Source organism: Petromyzon marinus, chromosome 21, assembly GCF_048934315.1.
Source record: "Petromyzon marinus isolate PM22_M1 ecotype Great Lakes invasive population chromosome 21, UKy_Petmar_22M1.pri1.0, whole genome shotgun sequence".
NCBI lineage: Eukaryota > Metazoa > Chordata > Hyperoartia > Petromyzontiformes > Petromyzontidae > Petromyzon > Petromyzon marinus.
The window spans coordinates 7,116,527-7,138,158 of record NC_133687.1 but is presented as its reverse complement, the minus strand read 5'-3'; the positions used below and the strand labels follow the sequence as shown (position 1 = coordinate 7,138,158).

The window sequence follows — 21,632 nt, the reverse complement described above, 5'->3', positions numbered from 1 at the left end:
CCGAGACGAAACAAGGTTCAGTGTCTTGAGCCGATCTGCAAATGTCCTGCTGTTCAATCCAGGAATGTACGTGTGTGTGTTGAGCTTATTTTGCAGTGTACGTAGTATACCGTGCTAATCGAAGGTGGGGGGTAGGGGGGCATCACCGCTCCCAGTTGGGAATCCCTGCACCTCCGATTAGCACGGTTGGTTATGTACGGCGACAAAGAAGTTTCAACGCACGTGCGATACACGCCGCCCCTTAAAGAGCCTGGGGCATTCCCGAGATATAAATTCTACGCTTTTTCACTCGCCATTGCACACCGTAATTCGGCACGCAAAGATTAAATCGGGATACACTTTTACACAATGCCCTGCGACATGACGAATTTAGTTTGGCGACGACAGGCAAGGGCTAACGCAAATAAACACTCAACATTTTAAACTAGATTCCCTTTGTCAATGGGTGACGACGAGCAAGAGAACCCCCGAGATTTGGAAAAAATTCTGGCGGCGCCCCCCCACCCTCCGCTCCGTAAACATTCGGCGAATGGAAGTTACCTTTTGAGTCGAGATGCAATATCGGCACCACGTGTTTTAACGCAACAGAAATAATGTTTTATCGTCAATTATATTCGCGCACGCATTGTACAAACACGCGCGAAAAGCTCACACAATAACAATACAACGCATTCCGAATTCACAATCTCCCCACGCGTAACTTTGAGTGCGTTGGAAATCCAGGCGCAAGTATCGCCTCTCTTCCATTTCATTTGCAACATCTGGGAGCATCCTCTCACTCTTTGGGTCTTTCGGTAAAGTTACGTAGAGAAAAAATTATAAAAAACAAAAAAAATCACCTGAAAACGATTGCTTGTGTTGCGATCGAAACGGCGTTATTTTTTTAAATATACATTTTTTTCTATCTACGTGACTTTACCGAAAGACCCAAATAATATGAATTCGTGCAGTCACGAAAGCTTCAAGTCAAGATCTGGGAGCGTCGTTCAACCCACGTGGACGAGTCTCAAGAAACCAGCCGCGGTGCGATCTGTAATAAAATAGTTTTTATTTAAAATCTGTATGTATAGCAATTATTTACACGATTGTTTTTTTTCCTCTCTCTCTCTCTCACATTGTCGAAGCAAACTCCCAACGTGGACAAGCGGACGCTTTCACCGATAAGACATCACCGGCGTGAGGTCCGCCACACATTTGAAACCATTGTTGGGTTTGTGACAGCAGCACAATGATGATGACCATGTTGGGGGGGGGGGGGGTTAAGGTGAGGGAGCCGTGGGGTTTGTGGCCTAGCGATTTGCTCTACGACACGAACCCGGGGGTCGTTCTGAGAGCTTCATTCCTGGCCCACGACAAACTTCGCTGGTGAACCGGTGAGGCCACTCCAAAGACAAAGAGCCCCCCGGGTATAGCCTGGCCAGACTGTTGGGGCAAGTGCTGTTAGCAATCACCTGTGAAGGCCGACACGGCAACACGAGGGGGTGGGGCGGACAGCACTACGCCCGGCCGCCTTTGTCTCCCCGAGTGGCGACGTTCACACACCGCACCACGGTACTCATTTGGGGGGCGAGCCGACCAAGGGAAGAGGCCCACGACCGCTTCGGATAATTGTCACCCTGGTTGTGTGGGCCGTGAGCGGGAATCCAACTCGGGCCGCCGGGTTTTGTAGCGCAGCGCTGAACGCTGCACTGCCGCTGACCTTCACAAGGACACATTGACCTTCACAAGGACACATTGACCTTCACAAGGACACATTGACCTTCGCAAGGACACATTGACCTTCGCAAGGACACATTGACCTTCGCAAGGACACATTGACCTTCGCAAGGACACATTGACCTTCGCAAGGACACATTGACCTTCACAAGGAAACACTGACCTTCACAAGGACACATTGACCTTCACAAGGACACATTGACCTTCACAAGGACATACTGACCTTCACAAGGACACACTGACCTTCACAAGGACACACTGACCTTCACAAGGACACAATGACCAGGACGGCGGTGGGTGGTCAGCCACCGTGACCCCATTTTCTGGCTTTGTCTTTCACCCAACCAGCAGTGGATTGATGAAAAGGGGGCTGTGAATTATTACTGGAAAATGGCGATTGCCGTAACTACAATTCGAAACTGCTTTTTTCGCGTTTAGTTTGTCGTCATTCCCCCCCCCCCCCCACCTCCGATGAGCACGGTTGGCTACGTACGGAGCGAAAAAAGTTCAACATCCGTACTTAAGACGTTCAACATACGCACTTAAGGCGTTCAACATACGCACTTAAGTACGTATGTTCAACATCCGTACTTAAGAAGTTCAACATACTTACTTGTCAAACTCTTTTCGAGTACTCTCTCGCGGCGGCGCTTTAACGGCGATGTTTGACGACCAATAAACGTGCTTTAGTGTGTTTGGCAAGGCTGAGAACTTGACATTGATGGTTGCAGCAGCAGCAGCATTAGCGGAGTGTTGGCCTACAGACGGTTGCACAGCTGCTGGTTTGCTTGCCATGTACAAGATTTAGCCCCCCACCACCCTCTCACAATCCCACTGTGGTCAATGTGTCAACGTCAGACAGCACTTCCCCAAAAAGCCAAACCTGCCGAGACGAGATAACGCTCCGGACGTAGCCACGCACTGCCTAACTATGCATGATATACAAAGACAAAGACCCCCCCCCGTATAGCCTGAACAGATTGTTGGGGCAAGTGCTGTTAGCGAGCACCTATGGAGGCCGGCACGGCACACGAGGGGGTGTGGGTGGTCAACAACACGCCCCGGCCACTTTCGTCTCCCCAGTGGCGATGTTTACTACACACCGCACTAGGTACTCATCTGAGGCCGAGTCGACCTAGGGGAGGCCCGGGACCGGTTCAAATAATCGTCACCGGCGTCGGCCGTGAGCGGGAATCGAACTCGGGTTCGCCGGGTTCGTAGTGCAGCGCGCTAACCACCACACTACCGCTCTCCACTACACTATGCATGATATATATACACACACACACACACGCGCGCGCGCGATATTATACAACATTAACACACTGTCTGTCGCCCTCACCCCACCGCCCGCCCCCCCCCCCCTGTAACAGGACAATTAAATATAAAACAATGATGCTTGGGGCGACAGTCCAGAGTCCTTCAGAACAGAGTACAAGATGAACAGCTCGACACGCACGCACGCACGCACGCTGTCCTATCGTGTTCTGGAGCAAGGCGCCGTGAGCAGCGATGCGCCCGCGATCTTTCGACGCCAACCTTTCTTTGTTTAACGTCGTACACTCTTGTTGTTGTTGTTGCGTTGTCAATGTCGCACGGAGCATATGACCATGGTCCCACGCTGGCGGGAGGATGTGTGGGGGGGGGGGACACACACACACACAGACGACACCCCCTTTAACTGGCCCAGAGGCGAGCGATTGTGCCGTCCCTCTGAACGTCACCGCCGGCACTTTGTCAAGGTGACCTCTCGAGTGGCACGGCTGGCTACGTACGGCGCGAAAGAAGTTCAACGTACGCGCGTGCACGGTTGGACCTGAAGATTCACGCGGCCAACGCAAGGTATATCTGCGTGTGCATATAGAGACACACGGGGTGCTTCAGAAAAATGTTAACACTTTTTTTTATGGGACTATCGTTATTAAATGGGGAAAAAGAACGGACAATAACACTGTAACGTGAGAACAAATGTCATGTCAATAGCTTCAAAGAGTCTCCCCAACTTTGTTCGCCACCGTTGTGAACGCGTGGGCCTGGAATCTCCCCCTCCGGGTGGTCTTCAGAGCCCCGAGGCAGCAGCACGTGTCACGTGGTGGTTATTGTGGAGACGTTCTCGGGAGTGTTAACATTTTTCTGAAGCACCCTCCTGTATAATATCCTTCCTCCTAAACGGAGACGGATATCCATCCAGCGCCAAGCGCGCGACCTCTTGCGGCGGCAGCGTTCGCATACGAAGCAACCTGGTCCCCACCACATGCTGCCGTACACACCGGCGTCGCGAACGATTCGTTTCAATCTTGATTTGAAGCTTCTGTGCCTGCGGGGATCCATACTCTCTGCTTCTTTCGGTAAAGTACTTGCTCATTTCTCCAGCCACCAACTCGTCCACGCACGCCACAAACCCTTCCCCCCCGTCCTCGCTCCCCTGTGAACTCCGACAACCAAACTCCTTCCCCCCCCCCCCCACCTTCCGTGTCTACATGAAGCCACGACAGATCCTCTTTTTTTATCCTCACCTGAAGACGGACGCTTGTGCTGCGACCGAAAACGTCGTGTTTTCTTTAAAAAAAAACACTAATTATATCTACGTGACTTTACCGATAGAAGCAGAGAGAATGATTTGTTTGATCTCCGCGGATCACGTGGGGGGGCTGGAGGGGGGTGGTGGTGGTGGTGGTGGCGGCCACGGGGAGGGCTGCCCCACTTCTCCGAGGGCTCCGCCGCACTCCGCATGGAACGTCGACCCGCGCGACCGGGGTGCGCAACTTGCCGCAGGAGTTTGCGAGACGGGGGTGGGTGGGTGGGTGGATAGGGGGCGGGGGTGACGCGTCCAAAATAATGAGGGAAAAAAAAAGAGCCGGATATCCGAGACGTTTCAACGCGGCCGTCAAGAAAAACGCTTGGCAGCTAAAATCGCCTCCCGCACCCCCACCCCCACCCCGCCCCCGATCCGTGGTGTGACGCAAACGGAAGCGTCGGAAACGTCACAATCACGACGACGACGACAAAAACAAGAATCTGACATCGTTTACAAACAAAATAAAATACGGCCGTGCTGTCCACAAAAGCAGCTCTCTCCCGCGGGATAGTCCACAAATACCGCTGCTCCTTCACGTACCCCCCCCCCCGCCCACGGCTGCCCCTCTCCGCATTGGGGCTCAAAGTTGCTACGCGGGAACGGCGATCGACCCAACTAGCGGGCGTCTCAACGTCGCCACTTGAACGACGGAGTTAGAAAGCGGCGGCGGTGGTGCCGCCGCCACCGCCTCCTTCCTTCTGCCTGATCCCCACACAAGAGGTCGAGGGGTCGACATCTGACCTTCGAGGACTGCCCTTGCAGCATCCCATCGTCTGGCATTAGGGTCTTGTTATAATAACGAACCCTTCCGCGCGCGCAACAAGGAGGTTTGAATGCGTACGTGAGTCGACGTGCAAGAGGGACACATTCTCGCTGGAGTGTACTCGCTCGCTCCTGGACAGAGGCAATGTTAGGGGTGACCCCAAAAAGCCACTGCTTTGCGAGTGGCAATAACACAGAGAGATGTACTACTCTAAACTCCCCTCTAGCCAACCGTTGTGACACAGCACACGTGATGGGCCGGGCACGCGTGATGGCCGGGCACGCGAACGTAAGACGTGCGGTAATTTTTTTCCCCCGCCCCTGCCGAGTTACTTTTCCACGCACCCTCCGTTCACGAGCATAAACTTTGGTTTCTAGCGGCTTGGAGATGCTTATTTCAAAGTTGCGAAAGCCAAAATCGGTTTCGGCAACGCAGCGGGGCACGAAGGCAACGATGGCTCGCCCCCCCGCGCGCGAGGCAATAAGGCAGAAAACACGGCGAGGGTGATGAACAATCTCCGCCGAGTTCTAAACCCCCCGCACCGTTCGTTTAACAACAACAACAACACGATTGCAAAAAAAAAAAGCGGCAAGAGTTGAAACGCAACTGCGTCAAAAAACGACTCAACGGACGCCGGGTCAGGAGCGACGTAAATATTGTTGGCACCTTTATGCGAGAGAATATATAGCGGGTAAGTGCATTCGGCAAAAGGGGGCTTTGTAGGCTATTTGATTCGCTTTAGAGAGACGGCGAGTGACAGACGAGGGGAGGGAAGTACGTGGCAATATAAAGCACTATTAACAAATTGGCACGTTCTGTTTACGTGACAAAACTCACCAATTGGCTGCGTCGGAGGGTGGCGGGTTTAACGACGCATTTATATATTTACGCGATCCAATCCAGAAAAAAAAAAACCTCCGGAAAATTTCGAGCGGGAAAAAAAATACCCAAACACGTTAAAAGGCTTGAAGTAGAGAGAATTCTCTTCACGTTAAAATGTTCACAAACAGTTTCGAGGGGCGACGAGAAATTGGATTTTCCAGCTGACGACGGTTGCCATCAAATTTGTGCCCACCGCCTGATTGGTTTTTTTGACATTTTGACGCGAACCGGAGAGATGGGCGCCCTTGCTCGGCGCGTGCTCCGTCGCGAGAGCGGCGCTCCCCGCTGGGCGCTCGGCCGCAGGGCCCAAACGTCGCTCCCCCTGCGAGGGATGTCGCTGACCTTCTGCCCCTTTACACCACCAAAACGATCCCCCCCCCCCCAACCCCCGCCCCCCCCACCGTGTCGCCGGCAACGACGGAGGCTGCGGCCGTGCCACGTGCGTGGACCGGCGTGCTTTCGTACTTGCTCGAACAAAAAGTTGTGGCCGAGCGGTACAGCGTCATCAACGGTCCCGCAAACTTAGAGAGAGAGAGAGAGGGAGAGCCGGCCGCTACACCTCAGGTGTGGTGCAATAACCCCGCGAAAAAAAAAAACACACACACGACCGGCAAAAGCAAGAAAACCTGTTAAGCGCGGACGAACAAAAGTCGCGAAGGAACCCACGTGAGTCAGTATCTGGAATCGGTAACAGATCCCACTTCGGAGCATGCGGGATCGCACGCGGGATCGGTTGGTATTTTAAAAAAAAAAAGGATGTTCACGGCAGCTCTGTAATGTTCTAACAAGCTAAAACCTCGTAACCGGGGCGAGAAATCGCTTGCCAATCTCGCCGAAACATTTACTGCTAAAGGGGCCAACTCAATTTTAGCCAACCAGAAGCCACCTAACCAAACCGATAGAAATTAAAAGCGGCCGCCGCCGGATTTGTATAACTCGCCAGCCAGCCGGCCGGCACGTGGCAAGCCGCAACGAGGCCATTCACAGCTCACGGCCACGCGAACCACACTCGCGCGACTAGCAAGCGGACACCCGGCCAGCCGGCAAACCTCCGACACACGAAGTCGCACATGGTGGCGTGATGTTAACTACCTCGCCCAGCGTGCAGGGGCATCGTGAGTTCGATCCTGCCCGTGCACGTTCTCCCCGTGGTCGCGCGGATTCTTCTCCGGGTCGTCCAGCTTTTCCGCCCGCATTTAGAATCAACGTGCAATTCCAGAGGATTTGGCTGCTATACATTTCCATGCGACGATAAGCCACTTCCGTTGGGCCGTCTTTGGTGGCAAGCCAGGTCGCTTCCGCAAAAGAAGCCACTACATAGCTCATAATCGTACTTTTTAGTTTACACACACACACACAACTAGCCGAGGCGCACCGCTGGCCAAATCAGTTCAGCCGGGTAGGAGGCGGGCGGGCGGGCGGGCGGGCGGTCGTTCACGACGAGTCGGTGCACGGTGACGGTGGCGGAGGGCACAGGTGGAAGTAGCTGCGCTCGGTGGACGGCGACGGGGGGCAGCTGTCCTCTGCCGACAGGTACTGGCTCCAGGGCGTGGGCGGCGGCGCGAACGGCTCCGAGTCGTACGCCGCCGCCGCCGCCGCCGCCGCCGCCGCCGCGGCAGCGTCACCGCAGTAGCGAGGCGGCGGCGCCGCCGCCGTCGGTGGCGGCCCGGGTAGAGCGACGGGCGGCGGGGGCGGCGCGCAGACGACGCCGCCCACGCCGCCCACGCCGCTCCCGGAGGCGGCGTGGGCGGCGTGCCGGGGCCCGGGGCGCCAGCCGCGGGCGGGGCCGAGCGGCACGACGGGGCAGTCGCTGTCGCACACGTCCGTGCTGTACGGCGTGGTCGGGGGGGCCACGGCGTGCGGCTTCTGATGCCTGGCGTGCGAAGGCGTGCGTGGAGCGGTGTGTGTGTGGTGTGTGTGGTGTGTGTGTGTGGTGTGTGTGGGTGGAGCGGTGTGTGTGTGGCGTGTGTGGTGTGTGGTGGGTGTGTGTGGTGTGTGGTGTGTGTGGTGTGTGGTGTGTGTGGTGTGGGGGTGTGTGGGCGTGCGTGGAGCGGTGTGTGTGGTGTGTGTGTAGTGTGTAGGTGTGGGTGTGTGGGTGTGTGTGTGTGCGTGGAGCGGTGTGTGTGTGTGTGTGTGCGTGCGTGCAGTGTGTGTGTGTGTGTGGTGTGTGGGTGTGTGGGCGTGTGTGGAGCGGTGTGTGTGTGGGTGTGTGTGGTGTGTGGTGTGTGTGGTGTGTGTGGTGTGTGGGTGGTGTGTGGGTGGAGCGGTGTGTGTGTGTGGTGTGTGTGTGTGTGGTGTGTGTGTGTGTGTGTGGGTGTGTGGGTGTGTGGGCGTGCGTGCGTGGAGCAGTGTGTGCGTGGAGCAGTGTGTGTGTGTGTGTGCGTGCGTGCAGTGTGTGTGATTGTGAGCACGGCGAGTGCGTGTATTGCACGACGGTGGGTGGCAGTGGTGCGTAAAAGAAAGGAGGTGGGGGACGGCCACAGGAACAGAATTCACACACCAGGATCATTTGCGCAACACAGCGTCCAAAACCAAACGTGCCGTGACACACGACAGGTGGTGAAAACGTGACCGAAATCGCCGTCGCAGCTGGACACAGCACATTCAAGTTCACCGTGGAAGTCCAGTTCACCATGTGCAGGGGTTGGCAACCTGCGGCTTCGGAGCCACATGCGGCGCTCTTATGGCTTTAATGGGGGGGGGGGGGGGGGGGGGGAGGTCTGGTGGGGTGGGTGGGGGCGGGCCACGTTGCTCCTGTGTGTATTCCCTATTGGGCAATTTACCTGTGTTGTATATATATATTACATTTTTTTGGGAGGACTGTTTTTGATTGGCCAATACCAGTTGACACTGTCCGTTTGTTTTGGCCGTGGGACGAAACCGCATGACACGGAGGAGGGGGTAAACGGAACGTCCGATCCCCCAACCTCCGATTAGCACGGTTTGGCTACGTAAGTAGGCACAGCCGCAACGCAGAACGAGGGGGCGAGGACACGTACGAACCCCGCTCTCGCGCAAAGGGCACCCGGGGGGTCGGGAATCGAACCCAGGCGCTTCCTGCCGCTGCCCCGAAAGCCAACCCACGCGACACTTTGGCAGAAGGGCGCAACAACGACAGCCTTGACGAGGGTGAAGGCAGTGGGGTGGGGGGGTGGGGGGAGACAGCCTACCTGTAGGCCCTGTACGTGGATGGGGTGCTGCTGTAGTTGGGGATCCCGGTGTAGCGAGACCGGTCCGTGGCAGGCGAGGGTGGAGGGTTGAGATTCTGCAACAGAAGACAAAGACAAAGTTCCCGCCCATCCTCCCCCCCCCCCCCCACCCCCCGGTATAGCCATTAACAGACTGTTGGGTCAAGTTGATGTTAATGAGCGCCTATCAAGGCTGGCAGGACATGGGTTCGATTCCGACCTTGACACCTGCTGTATATTTGGTGTTTGCGCGTCTCTCTCTCTCTCTCTCCGGGTCCTCCGTTTTTTTCCCCCTCGAGATTTAGCATCAACAAGCGTTTAGAACAATCGGCCAACACTGATTTCCACGTAACGACAAGCCGTGTCGTCGAGCTATCAATTGTGGCCAAGTCGCTTCTGAAAAAATACAGAGCTATATATATATAGCTCGCTGGGCCTTTACTTGGTAAGTAAAATAAGAAATAATCCAGTTAGAATCTTCCAGCACTGGGCCCCGCAGGGATCACAACCGGCGATAACGAGCACCGATTCCCTCAACGGCCCATTCGAGACAGCGGCTAGAGAATCTTCCAGCACTGGGCCCCGCAGGGATCACAACCGGCGATAACGAGCACCGATTCCCTCAACGGCCCATTCGAGACAGCGGCTGGAGAATCTTCCAGCACTGGGCCCCGCAGGGATCACAACCGGCGATAACGAGCACCGATTCCCTCAACGGCCCATTCGAGACAGCGGCTGGAGAATCGCCACCACTGGAGCGCGCGGCCGTTGGGATTTCCCTCCCGCCGCCGCCCAGGGCTTTTACCGGCGGGAAGAACGTGCCCTTGCTGGAGGAGCTGCTGGAGGACGCGCCGGTGATGTGCGCGCGGTCGTAGGGTGGCGCCCCGTTACTGCCGCCGCCGCCCACCCCCATCAGGCTGTCGAAGCTCATCAAGGACTTTCCACGCGAGCCACCTGAGGGCGGGGGGGGGGGGGAAGCCGAAGGGGGCCATGGTGTTTATAAAACAAAAAAAATCGGCCGGCCGGCTGGCCGGTCGGCACTGTCGCTGCGTGAAAACTGCACACAAAAAAATATATACAAGCGAGTTAGGTTCCAGAGGTCTGTTCGTAAGTCAATTTGTTCGTAAGTCAATTTGTTCGTAAGTCAAATTTTACTCTAGTCGTTTCCAAACACGTTGAACCGCATGTACACTAAACACGGGGAATGGCTTTAAAAGTTGGATAATCTCCTGTAGATGCCACTGGTTCTTCACGTTCTACAGATGTAGATGCCACTGATTCTTCACATTTTGTAGATGCCACTGGTTCTTCACGTTCTGCAGATGCCACTGGTTCTTCACATTCTGCAAATGTAGATGCCACTGGTTCTTCACGTTCTGCAAATGTAGATGCCACTGGTTCTTCACGTTCTGCAGATGCAGATGCCAATGGTTATTCACGTTCTGCAGATGTAGATGCCAATGGTTCTTCACATTCTGCAGATGTAGATGCCACTGGTTCTTCACGTTCTGAAAATGTAGATGCCACTGGTTCTTCACGTTCTGCAGATGTAGATGCCACTGGTTCTTCACGTTCTGCAAATGTAGATGCCACTGGTTCTTCACGTTCTGCAAATGTAGATGCCACTGGTTCTTCACGTTCTGCAGATGCCAATGGTTATTCACGTTCTGCAGATGTAGATGCCAATGGTTCTTCACATTCTGCAGATGTAGATGCCACTGGTTCTTCACGTTCTGAAAATGTAGATGCCACTGGTTCTTCACGTTCTGCAGATGTAGATGCCACTGGTTCTTCACGTTCTGCAGATGTAGATGACACTGGTTCTTCACGTTCTGCAAATGTAGATGCCACTGGTTCTTCACGTTCTGCAGATGCAGATGCCCATGGTTCTTCACGTTCTGCAAATGTAGATGCCACTGGTTCTTCACGTTCGGCAGATGTAGATGCCACTGGTTCTTCACGTTCTGGAGATGTAGATGCCACTGGTTCTTCACGTTCTGCAGATGTAGATGCCACTGGTTATTCACGTTCTGGAGATGTAGATGCCACTGGTTCTTCACGTTCTGCAGATGTAGATGCCACTGGTTCTTCACGTTCTGCAGATGTAGATGACACTGGTTCTTCACGTTCTGCAAATGTAGATGCCACTGGTTCTTCACGTTCTGCAGATGCAGATGCCCATGGTTCTTCACGTTCTGCAAATGTAGATGCCACTGGTTCTTCACGTTCGGCAGATGTAGATGCCACTGGTTCTTCACGTTCTGGAGATGTAGATGCCACTGGTTCTTCACGTTCTGCAGATGTAGATGCCACTGGTTATTCACGTTCTGGAGATGTAGATGCCACTGGTTCTTCACGTTCTGCAGATGTAGATGCCACTGGTTCTTCACGTTCTGCAGATGTAGATGCCACTGTTTCTTCACGTTCTGTAGATGTAGATGCCACTGGTTCTTCACGTTCTGCAGATGTAGATGCCACTGGTTATTTACGTTCTGGAGATGTAGATGCCACTGGTTCTTCACGTTCTGCAGATGTAGATGTCACTGGTTCGTCACGTTCTGCAGATGTAGATGCCACTGGTTCTTCACGTTCTGTAGATGCCACTGGTTCTTCACGTTCTGCAGATGTAGATGCCACTGGTTCTTCACGTTCTGCAGATGTAGATGCCACTGGTTCTTCACGTTCTGTAGATGCCACTGGTTCTTCACGTTCTGCAGATGTAGATGCCAATGGTTCTTCACATTCTGCAGATGTAGATGCCACTGGTTCTTCACGTTCTGAAAATGTAGATGCCACTGGTTCTTCACGTTCTGCAGATGTAGATGCCACTGGTTCTTCACGTTCTGCAGATGTAGATGACACTGGTTCTTCACGTTCTGCAAATGTAGATGCCACTGGTTCTTCACGTTCTGCAGATGCAGATGCCCATGGTTCTTCACGTTCTGCAAATGTAGATGCCACTGGTTCTTCACGTTCGGCAGATGTAGATGCCACTGGTTCTTCACGTTCTGGAGATGTAGATGCCACTGGTTCTTCACGTTCTGCAGATGTAGATGCCACTGGTTATTCACGTTCTGGAGATGTAGATGCCACTGGTTCTTCACGTTCTGCAGATGTAGATGCCACTGGTTCTTCACGTTCTGCAGATGTAGATGACACTGGTTCTTCACGTTCTGCAAATGTAGATGCCACTGGTTCTTCACGTTCTGCAGATGCAGATGCCCATGGTTCTTCACGTTCTGCAAATGTAGATGCCACTGGTTCTTCACGTTCGGCAGATGTAGATGCCACTGGTTCTTCACGTTCTGGAGATGTAGATGCCACTGGTTCTTCACGTTCTGCAGATGTAGATGCCACTGGTTATTCACGTTCTGGAGATGTAGATGCCACTGGTTCTTCACGTTCTGCAGATGTAGATGCCACTGGTTCTTCACGTTCTGCAGATGTAGATGCCACTGTTTCTTCACGTTCTGTAGATGTAGATGCCACTGGTTCTTCACGTTCTGCAGATGTAGATGCCACTGGTTATTCACGTTCTGGAGATGTAGATGCCACTGGTTCTTCACGTTCTGCAGATGTAGATGTCACTGGTTCGTCACGTTCTGCAGATGTAGATGCCACTGGTTCTTCACGTTCTGTAGATGCCACTGGTTCTTCACGTTCTGCAGATGTAGATGCCACTGGTTCTTCACGTTCTGCAGATGTAGATGCCACTGGTTCTTCACGTTCTGTAGATGCCACTGGTTCTTCACGTTCTGCAGATGTAGATGGCACTGGTTCTTCACGTTCTGCAGATGTAGATGCCACCACCGCCATCTATTGCACGGCGGTTGAACTTACGACTCTCGGTACGAACAGGCAACTGGACATACGGGACGAGGTTTGTTCGTATCTCTGAAAGTTTGTAAGTCAAATGTTCGTAAGTCGAGGAGCCCGTATACAAGGACCTGTTTCGTTTCCACTTTTTGTGTTTAATTTGCTGCCGTTCCCCGTCCCCCGCACCTCCGATTAACGCGGTTGGCTAAGTTACTACGGTGCAAAAGAGGTTCAACATATTGTACATACGTTACGGTACGCCGGTTCACGTAAAGCAATGGGTGTGCCACGAGGTGTTTTAATCTATCGAGAAGAAGGGGCTCCCCCCCCCACCCCCACCTGCCCCCACCACTGAACGAAATAAGATCACTGACAAAAAAGAAACACGCAATGCAGTAAGAATCCCTGGCGAGCCAGGGTCTGGCTAGCCAGGCCTTTTACTGCATGGCTAAATGTCACAATTGAAGTGTGTTTTTACTGCCGTGCAATTGATATTACCATTTATCCGGGCGTGTGGGATAGCTTAATGGGAAAAAAACCTCAAAGGCGCGTTCGTGGAAGTTCGTGGGAGTTCGTGAGAGTTCGTGGGAGTTCGTGGGAGTTCGTGGGAGTTCGTGGGAACTCGTGGGAGTTCGTGGGAGTTCGTGGGAGTTCGTGGGAGTTCGTGGGAGTTCGTGGGAGTTCGTGGGAGTTCGTGGGAATTCGTGGGAGTTCGTGGGAGTTCGTGGCAGTTCGTGGGAGTTCGTGGGAGTTCGTGGGAGTTCGTGGGAGTTCGTGGGAGTTCGTGGGAGTTCGTGGGAGTTCGTGGGAACTCGTAGCCCGGCAAGCGGGCCGCAAAGCCCGTGAGGGAGCGAGCGAGCGAGCCGGGCCGACTCACCCATGTGGCAACCGCCGTGAGCGCCCGAGCGGGGCATGAAGGCCAGCGGGGTGTGGACGGGCAACCCCCCTCCCGCGCCGCCCCCAAAGCCACCCGCGTGGCCCCCCGGGCCCAGGTCGGCGCCGACGATGACCCCGGCGGTGCCGCCGACGCCGCCGCCGCCGCCGACGCCGCCGACGACGCCGCCGCCGCCGCCGCGCCGCCGCCGCCGCCGCCCGCGCAGGCACAGCAGGTGCTGGCACACGAAGCAGGCGCCGGCAACCATGACGAGAGCGAGGAACACCACGCCCACCACCGAGCTTATGGTGTAGCCGGCCGGCACGTGGCTGGACGGCGGCAGCGGAGTCAGCGCTGAAAGAAAGCGACACGGGTGTCACGCTCGCTCGCGCGCGGACGGCCAAGCGGTGGCCTGCAAGCGCTGCCGAACTGTCCGTCGCCCGACGATCAAGGGAGGCAGGGGAAAAAGATGGCTCGCGCGCTCGCTCCGTTTGTGGCAGGCAGCCCATCTCGCTAGCAGGGGGCAAGGGTAGAGGTGTGGTTTGCGTCCCTGAGACTGCATGCGAGAATGCCTGCAAAGAAGCCCCCCCCCGCCCCCCCGTCAACCTTCCCAGCGATTTGCTGTCGCACCCCAAACCGCGGCCGCCGACCCCGCCACCGAACTCACGGCAGGCGTCTTCGTCGGAGGCGTCCGGGCAGTCGGCGGCGCCGTCGCAGCGTTGCCGTCGCAGCAGGCACTGCCCGCTGCCGCACTGGAACATGTCCCCTGGGCACTCTTGCCGCCACAAACAAGCACAGCCCACAGCGACAACGTCGACCGTCTTTCGCCAGTAAGCGGCGGCGACTTCACCGCGGCGCTCGCACGCCAACGCAGCGGCCACGGCACATCGCCCGCACGTGGAAGGACAATTGAAACTCGGCTCACGATACGACGCACTTGTTATTTTACCAAGCAGGGCCCCCCTTAAATGCTGACCAAGCGGACTACTCCGCTCAGCGACGACCCGGGACGCCGCGGAATGGCTTACCAAATAAAAGGGGGCACTCAATTACTGGCTTCTTTTTTTTTTTTACTTTTACTCCGCGCAGAAAGGAGAAGCGTAGCGTTGGCCGCACCAACCTCCTCTCGCGTTTCCCGTGGCAGCTTTCGTAGGTTCTCGCCGTCATCACTTCTCATCGTGCGCGTCCCGTCACCCATCGCCGGCACGAGGTGAAGGGGGTGCCATCCATACATACCACCCCCTAACCCCTCCCCTTTTGACTTCGGTCGTCATCCCGGCAGCGGCTTTTGGCCAAATCATCGACGAGAGACGACGGTCAACGCAATCGTCATCGCGCGCCTTCGGATGCGCTCCCGTGGCCGCCTGGAACGCTCTTCCTTCCGATATTGGGAGGTTCACTTGGGAGCTGCACACTTTTAAATTGTCTAGATTGACAAAACTCAATAATTTGAAAACCGCTTTGTGCGTCTAGTTTGTCGTCCTTCCCCCGCGCGCACCTCCGATTGGCACGGTTGGCTACGTACGGTGATGCGAAAGAAGCTCAACGCGCGTACGGGCGGCTGTCCGGCGAAGGAGCACACGGGATTGGCCAAGCTTCCGCGAGGGGCACAAAGCGCAGTGGGCGCGGGACTTAACCGTGTAGGACTACGGTGCCCTGTGTTGCGCTGCCCTCTGCTGCCCTCTGCTGCCCTCTGCTGCCCTCTGCTGCCCTCTGCTGCCCTCTGCTGCCCTCTGCTGCCCTCTGCTGCCCTCTGCTGCCCTCTGCTGCCCTCTGCTGCCCTCTGCTGCCCACTGCACACGTGTTCAGTACACAGCGGGTCACTCAACCCGCCACCGTCCAGGCTCAACCCCGACAACGGTGGCGAAAGGAGTTCAACATCCACACACGCACTGGTGGGGCCAGTGGGGGGGGGGGTGGCACGTGCCCCCCCCCCCTCCCAATGATCTGATCAAAATCCCTCATTTCCATCGGATCATTGGAGTTTATTGGTAAAAAAAAAATCGGCATTTTGCGACCCCCGCTGCCACTGTGTAGCATATTATTACGTGCCAGGGACTCTATGAGATGATAGGACAATAGTCTGAGTCCACAATTGGCAATAAGTAACGGCAGAGCGGTTCTAAGTGACCACAGAATTGAGCGCAGCTGCGTCTACAGAGTCCACGACTTGCCTGAAGGCATCGACACCTCCAGCGAGCGCGGTGCCGATCACACCACGCGGTTCGAACTCGCCACCTCGACATCGATCACACCACGCGGTTCGACATCGATCACACCACGCGGTTCGAACTCGCCACCTCGCCATCGATCACACCACGCGGTTCGAACTCGCCACCTCGACATCGATCACACCACGCGGTTCGAACTCGCCACCTCGCCATCGATCACACCACGCGGTTCGAATTCGACCCTCGATCGATGGCTGTGCCATCGCCGCACACGCCGAGTAACAAGCAAGGGACAAGTCCTTACTTACTAACAACTCCTTACTTATTACTAACAACTCCTTACTTGTTGACAACTCATTACTTACTAACAACTCCTTACTTATTACTAACAACTCCTTCCTAACAACTCCTTACTTATTACTAACAACTCCTTCATAACAATTCCTTACTTATTACTAACTCCTTCCTAACAACTCCTTACTTATTACTAACAACTCATTACTTATTACTAACAACTCATTACTTATTACTAACAACTCATTACTTATTACTAACAACTCCTTACTTACTAACAACTCCTTACTTATTACTAACAACTCATTACTTATTACTAACAACTCCTTACTTACTAACAACTCCATACTTACTAACAACTCCATACTTACTAACAACTCCATACTTACTAACAACTCCATACTTCCTAACAACTCCATCATTTTTCATTGCTGGAGGGGTTGCCGCCGCCCCCTACCTGAAAATCCTGGCTCCGCCATTGCTCACACGTACTGCTCACACGTACTACACACACGTACTGCACACACGTACTGCTCACACGTACTACACACACGTACTGCACACACGTACTGCACACACGTACTGCACACACGTGCTACACACACGTGCTGCACACACGTACTGCACACACGTGCTACACACACGTACTACACACACGTACTGCACACACGTACTGCACACACGTACTGCACACACGTACTGCACACACGTACTACACACACGTACTGCACACACGTACTACACACACGTACTGCACACACGTGCTACACACACGTGCTACACACACGTACTGCACACACGTGCTGCACACACGTACTACACACACGTACTACACACACGTACTGCACACACGTACTACACACACGTACTACACACACGTACTACACACACGTACTGCACACACGTACTGCACACACGTACTACACACACGTACTACACACACGTACTACACACACGTACTGCACACACGTGCTGCACACACGTGCTGCACACACGTGCTACACACACGTGCTACACACACGTGCTACACACACGTACTACACACACGTACTGCACACACGTACTACACACACGTACTACACACACGTACTGCACACACGTACTACACACACGTACTACACACACGTGCTGCACACACGTACTACACACACGTGCTACACACACGTGCTACACACACGTACTACACACACGTACTGCACACACGTACTACACACACGTGCTACACACACGTACTGCACACACGTACTACACACACGTGCTACACACACGTACTACACACATGTGCTACACACACGTACTGCACACACGTACTACACACACACGTACTACACACACGTACTACACACACGTGCTACACACACGTGCAACACACACGTACTACACACACACGTACTACACACACGTACTACACACACGTGCTGCACACACGTGCTACACACACGTACTGCACACACGTACTGCACACACGTACTGCACACACGTACTGCACACACGTACTGCACACACGTGCTACACACACGTACTACACACACGTGCTACACACACGTACTACACACACGTACTACACACACGTGCTACACACACGTGCTACACACACGTACTACACACACGTACTACACACACGTGCTACACACACGTACTGCACACACGTGCTACACACACATACTACACACACGTACTACACACACGTGCTACACACACGTACTGCACACACGTACTACACACACGTGCTACACACACGTACTGCACACACGTACTACACACACGTGCTACACACACGTACTACACACATGTGCTACACACACGTACTGCACACACGTACTACACACACACGTACTACACACACGTACTACACACACGTGCTACACACACGTGCAACACACACGTACTACACACACACGTGCTACACACACACATACTACACACACGTACTACACACACGTACTACACACACGTACTGCACACACGTACTGCACACACGTACTACACACACGTGCTACACACACGTACTGCACACACGTGCTACACACACGTACTACACACACGTGCTACACACACGTGCTACACACACGTACTACACACACGTGCTACACACACATACTACACACACGTACTACACACACGTACTGCACACACGTACTACACACACGTGCTACACACACGTACTACACACACGTACTACACACACGTACTACACACACACGTACTACACACACGTACTACACACACGTGCAACACACACGTGCTACACACACGTACTACACACACGTACTACACACACGTACTACACACGCGTACTACACACACACGTGCTACACACACGTACTGCACACACGTGCTACACACACGTGCTACACACACGTGCTACACACACGTGCTACACACACGCGCTACACACACGTGCTACACACACGTGCTACACACACGTGCTACACACACGTACTACACACACGTACTGCACACACGTACTACACACACGTACTACACACACACGTACTACACACACGTACTACACACACGCACTACACACACGCACTACACACACGTGCTACACACACGTACTACACACACGTGCTACACACACGTGCTACACACACGTGCTACACACACACGTACTACACACGCGTACTACACACACACGTGCTACACACACGTACTACACACACACGTACTACACACACGTACTACACACACGTGCAACACACACGTGCTACACACACGTACTACACACACGTACTACACACACGTACTACACACGCGTACTACACACACACGTGCTACACACACGTACTGCACACACGTGCTACACACACGTGCTACACACACGTGCTACACACACGTGCTACACACACGCGCTACACACACGTGCTACACACACGTGCTACACACACGTGCTACACACACGTACTACACACACGTACTGCACACACGTACTACACACACGTACTACACACACACGTACTACACACACGTACTACACACACGCACTACACACACGCACTACACACACGTGCTACACACACGTACTACACACACGTGCAACACACACGTGCTACACACACGTGCTACACACACGTACTACACACACGTACTACACACACGTGCTACACACACGTACTACACACACGTGCAACACACACGTACTACACACACGTACTGCACACACGTGCTACACACACGTACTGCACACGCGTACTACACACACACGTACTACACACACGTACTACACACACGTGCTACACACACGTGCTACACACACGTGCTACACACACGTACTACACACACACGTGCTACACACACGTACTGCACACACGTGCTACACACACGTGCTACACACACGTGCTACACACACGTACTACACACACGTACTACACACACACGCACTACACACACGCACTACACACACGTACTACACACACGTACTACACACACGTACTGCACACACGTGCAACACACACGTGCTACACACACTATATGGCGGCGGGCGGGGCGGGCGGGGGGTGGGGGGGGGGTAGGTGAGGGTAGGGGCCCGTTACCGTAGCAACTGCTCTCGTCGGACATGTCCTGGCAGTCCGCGTCGCCGTTGCAGTGCAGCGCCGCGTCCACGCACTGCCCGCTGCGGCACTGGAACTGGGCGTCGGAGCACAGCGGGCAGTCGCGCTCGTCGCTCTGGTCGTCGCACTCGGCGTAGCCGTCGCAGCGCCACGCCAGAGGGATGCAGTCGATCTCGCCCGTCCAGCACGCAAACTGCTCCGCACTGCACGTCGGGTGCTCTGCGTGGGCGACGTGCGGGGGGGGGGCGGGGGGGGGGGGGGGAGAGGGGGGGGGGGGGGGCTCATTTGTTCGTCGGCGGCGAGCGATGGGTGCAGCGGCCGGTCCTCTGCGTGCACCGCTACATCTATGTACACACGCACACGTGTATATAGATGTAGCGGTGCTCTGCGTGCACCGCTACATCTATGTACACACGCACACGTGTATGTAGATGTAGCGGTGCTCTGCGTGCACCGCTACATCTATGTACACACGCACACACGTGTATATAGATGTAGCGGTGCTCTACGTGCACCGCTACATCTATGTACACACGCACACGTGTATGTAGATGTAGCGGTGCTCTGCGTGCACCGCTACATCTATGTACACACGCACACGTGTATATAGATGTAGCGGTGCTCTGCGTGCACCGCTACATCTATATACACGCGCGCGTGTATCGAATACGGGCACCTCCGATTAGAACGGTTGGCCACGTGCGCTTCGAAAGGGGCGCGGCAGAGGCCTTGCTGTGGGGCGAGGGGCACGACGCGGGACGCAGCAGAGAGAAGACTCTCGGGCGTGGCTGGGGCACGTGCCGGGAAGCCGGGTCCATAAGCGATAGCTGCCCTACGGTGGGGGGCACCGCGAGAAGGAGAGAGACCCCCCCCCCACCGCGGGGCAGGCCGAGGGACCACCTGGTGGCGGCACCGTTCAAGACCGGCGAAAGCCCTTGGGGCCTGTCTTGGGGGTGAAGCGGAGGAAAGCTGCCAAAGACCGCGCGGCACGGCGTGGCCTTGTCGCGGCCTAATGCTCCACGCGCGTTGCCGTATTTGCTCGATCTAACCGAGAAGAGGAAGAGGAGGAAGAAGAGGAAGAAGAGGAAGACGAGGAAGACGAGGAAGACGAGGAAGAAGAGGAAGAAGAGGAAGAGGAGGAAGAGGAGGAGGAGGAGGAAGAGGAGGAAGAGGAGGAGGAAGAGGAGGAAGAGGAGGAAGAGGAGGAAGAGGAGGAAGAGGAAGAAGAACCGAACCGTCGTCATCATTGCGTGTGGAACTTTCCGTTCCATCGCGCGCGCGAGCGAGAGCGGCATTCCTCACCCCCACACGTGAGCTCGTTCTGCAGCAGCACGAGGTGAACGGGGCAGGAGCACCGCGTGGTGCCGTCCCCCTTGACGATGCAGATGTGGGAGCAGCCGCCGTTGTCCCCAAAGCACGGGTGGCTCCCTGCGGTCCGAGCCACGGGGTGGGTGCAGGGGGACGGGGGGGACGGGGGGGACAGGCGGGGGAGAGGGTGGCACAACGGGTGAGCGAAGAGCAACAGAGACGCGGCGAGCGGGAGACGGAGGAGCACCAAGCCACGCGACGGGGCGTCGAGTTTGGTCCGTAAAATCGACCGTCACCCTGCTGGTGTAACTTTGGGGAGTTTTTTTGTTGTTGTTGCTTTTGTCATTTTGGTCGCACAGGGTCACGCGGTTGAGCTGGGATGAATCTGTGAGGAGGGCGAACTGGCGGAAGGAATGCCGGCGAATGGCCGTTGCAGTCAAACGTGTGACCTCTTGCGATGATGGCATTCGCGTAAGCTGCCCTTGCCG

At 54.9% G+C, this 21,632-nt stretch overlaps 1 protein-coding gene across 1 annotated transcript in view; it reads right to left on the bottom strand.

Annotated features, from left to right (window-relative positions):
• Positions 1–1,031: 1,031 nt before the first annotated feature.
• LOC116944328 (low-density lipoprotein receptor-related protein 6-like) overlaps positions 1,032–21,632 on the bottom strand; it is a 59,762-nt gene continuing 39,161 nt past the window's right edge. Inside the window, exons 19-25 of the mRNA XM_076068485.1 lie at positions 21,139–21,264; positions 19,819–20,055; positions 14,485–14,592; positions 13,821–14,171; positions 9,933–10,081; positions 9,110–9,204; positions 1,032–7,812 (exon numbers count right to left, since the gene is read on the bottom strand). Of these exons, the coding sequence (XP_075924600.1) occupies positions 7,374–7,812; positions 9,110–9,204; positions 9,933–10,081; positions 13,821–14,171; positions 14,485–14,592; positions 19,819–20,055; positions 21,139–21,264 (1,505 nt within the window). The 3' untranslated portion in view covers positions 1,032–7,373. The remainder of the gene's footprint in view (positions 7,813–9,109; positions 9,205–9,932; positions 10,082–13,820; positions 14,172–14,484; positions 14,593–19,818; positions 20,056–21,138; positions 21,265–21,632) is intronic.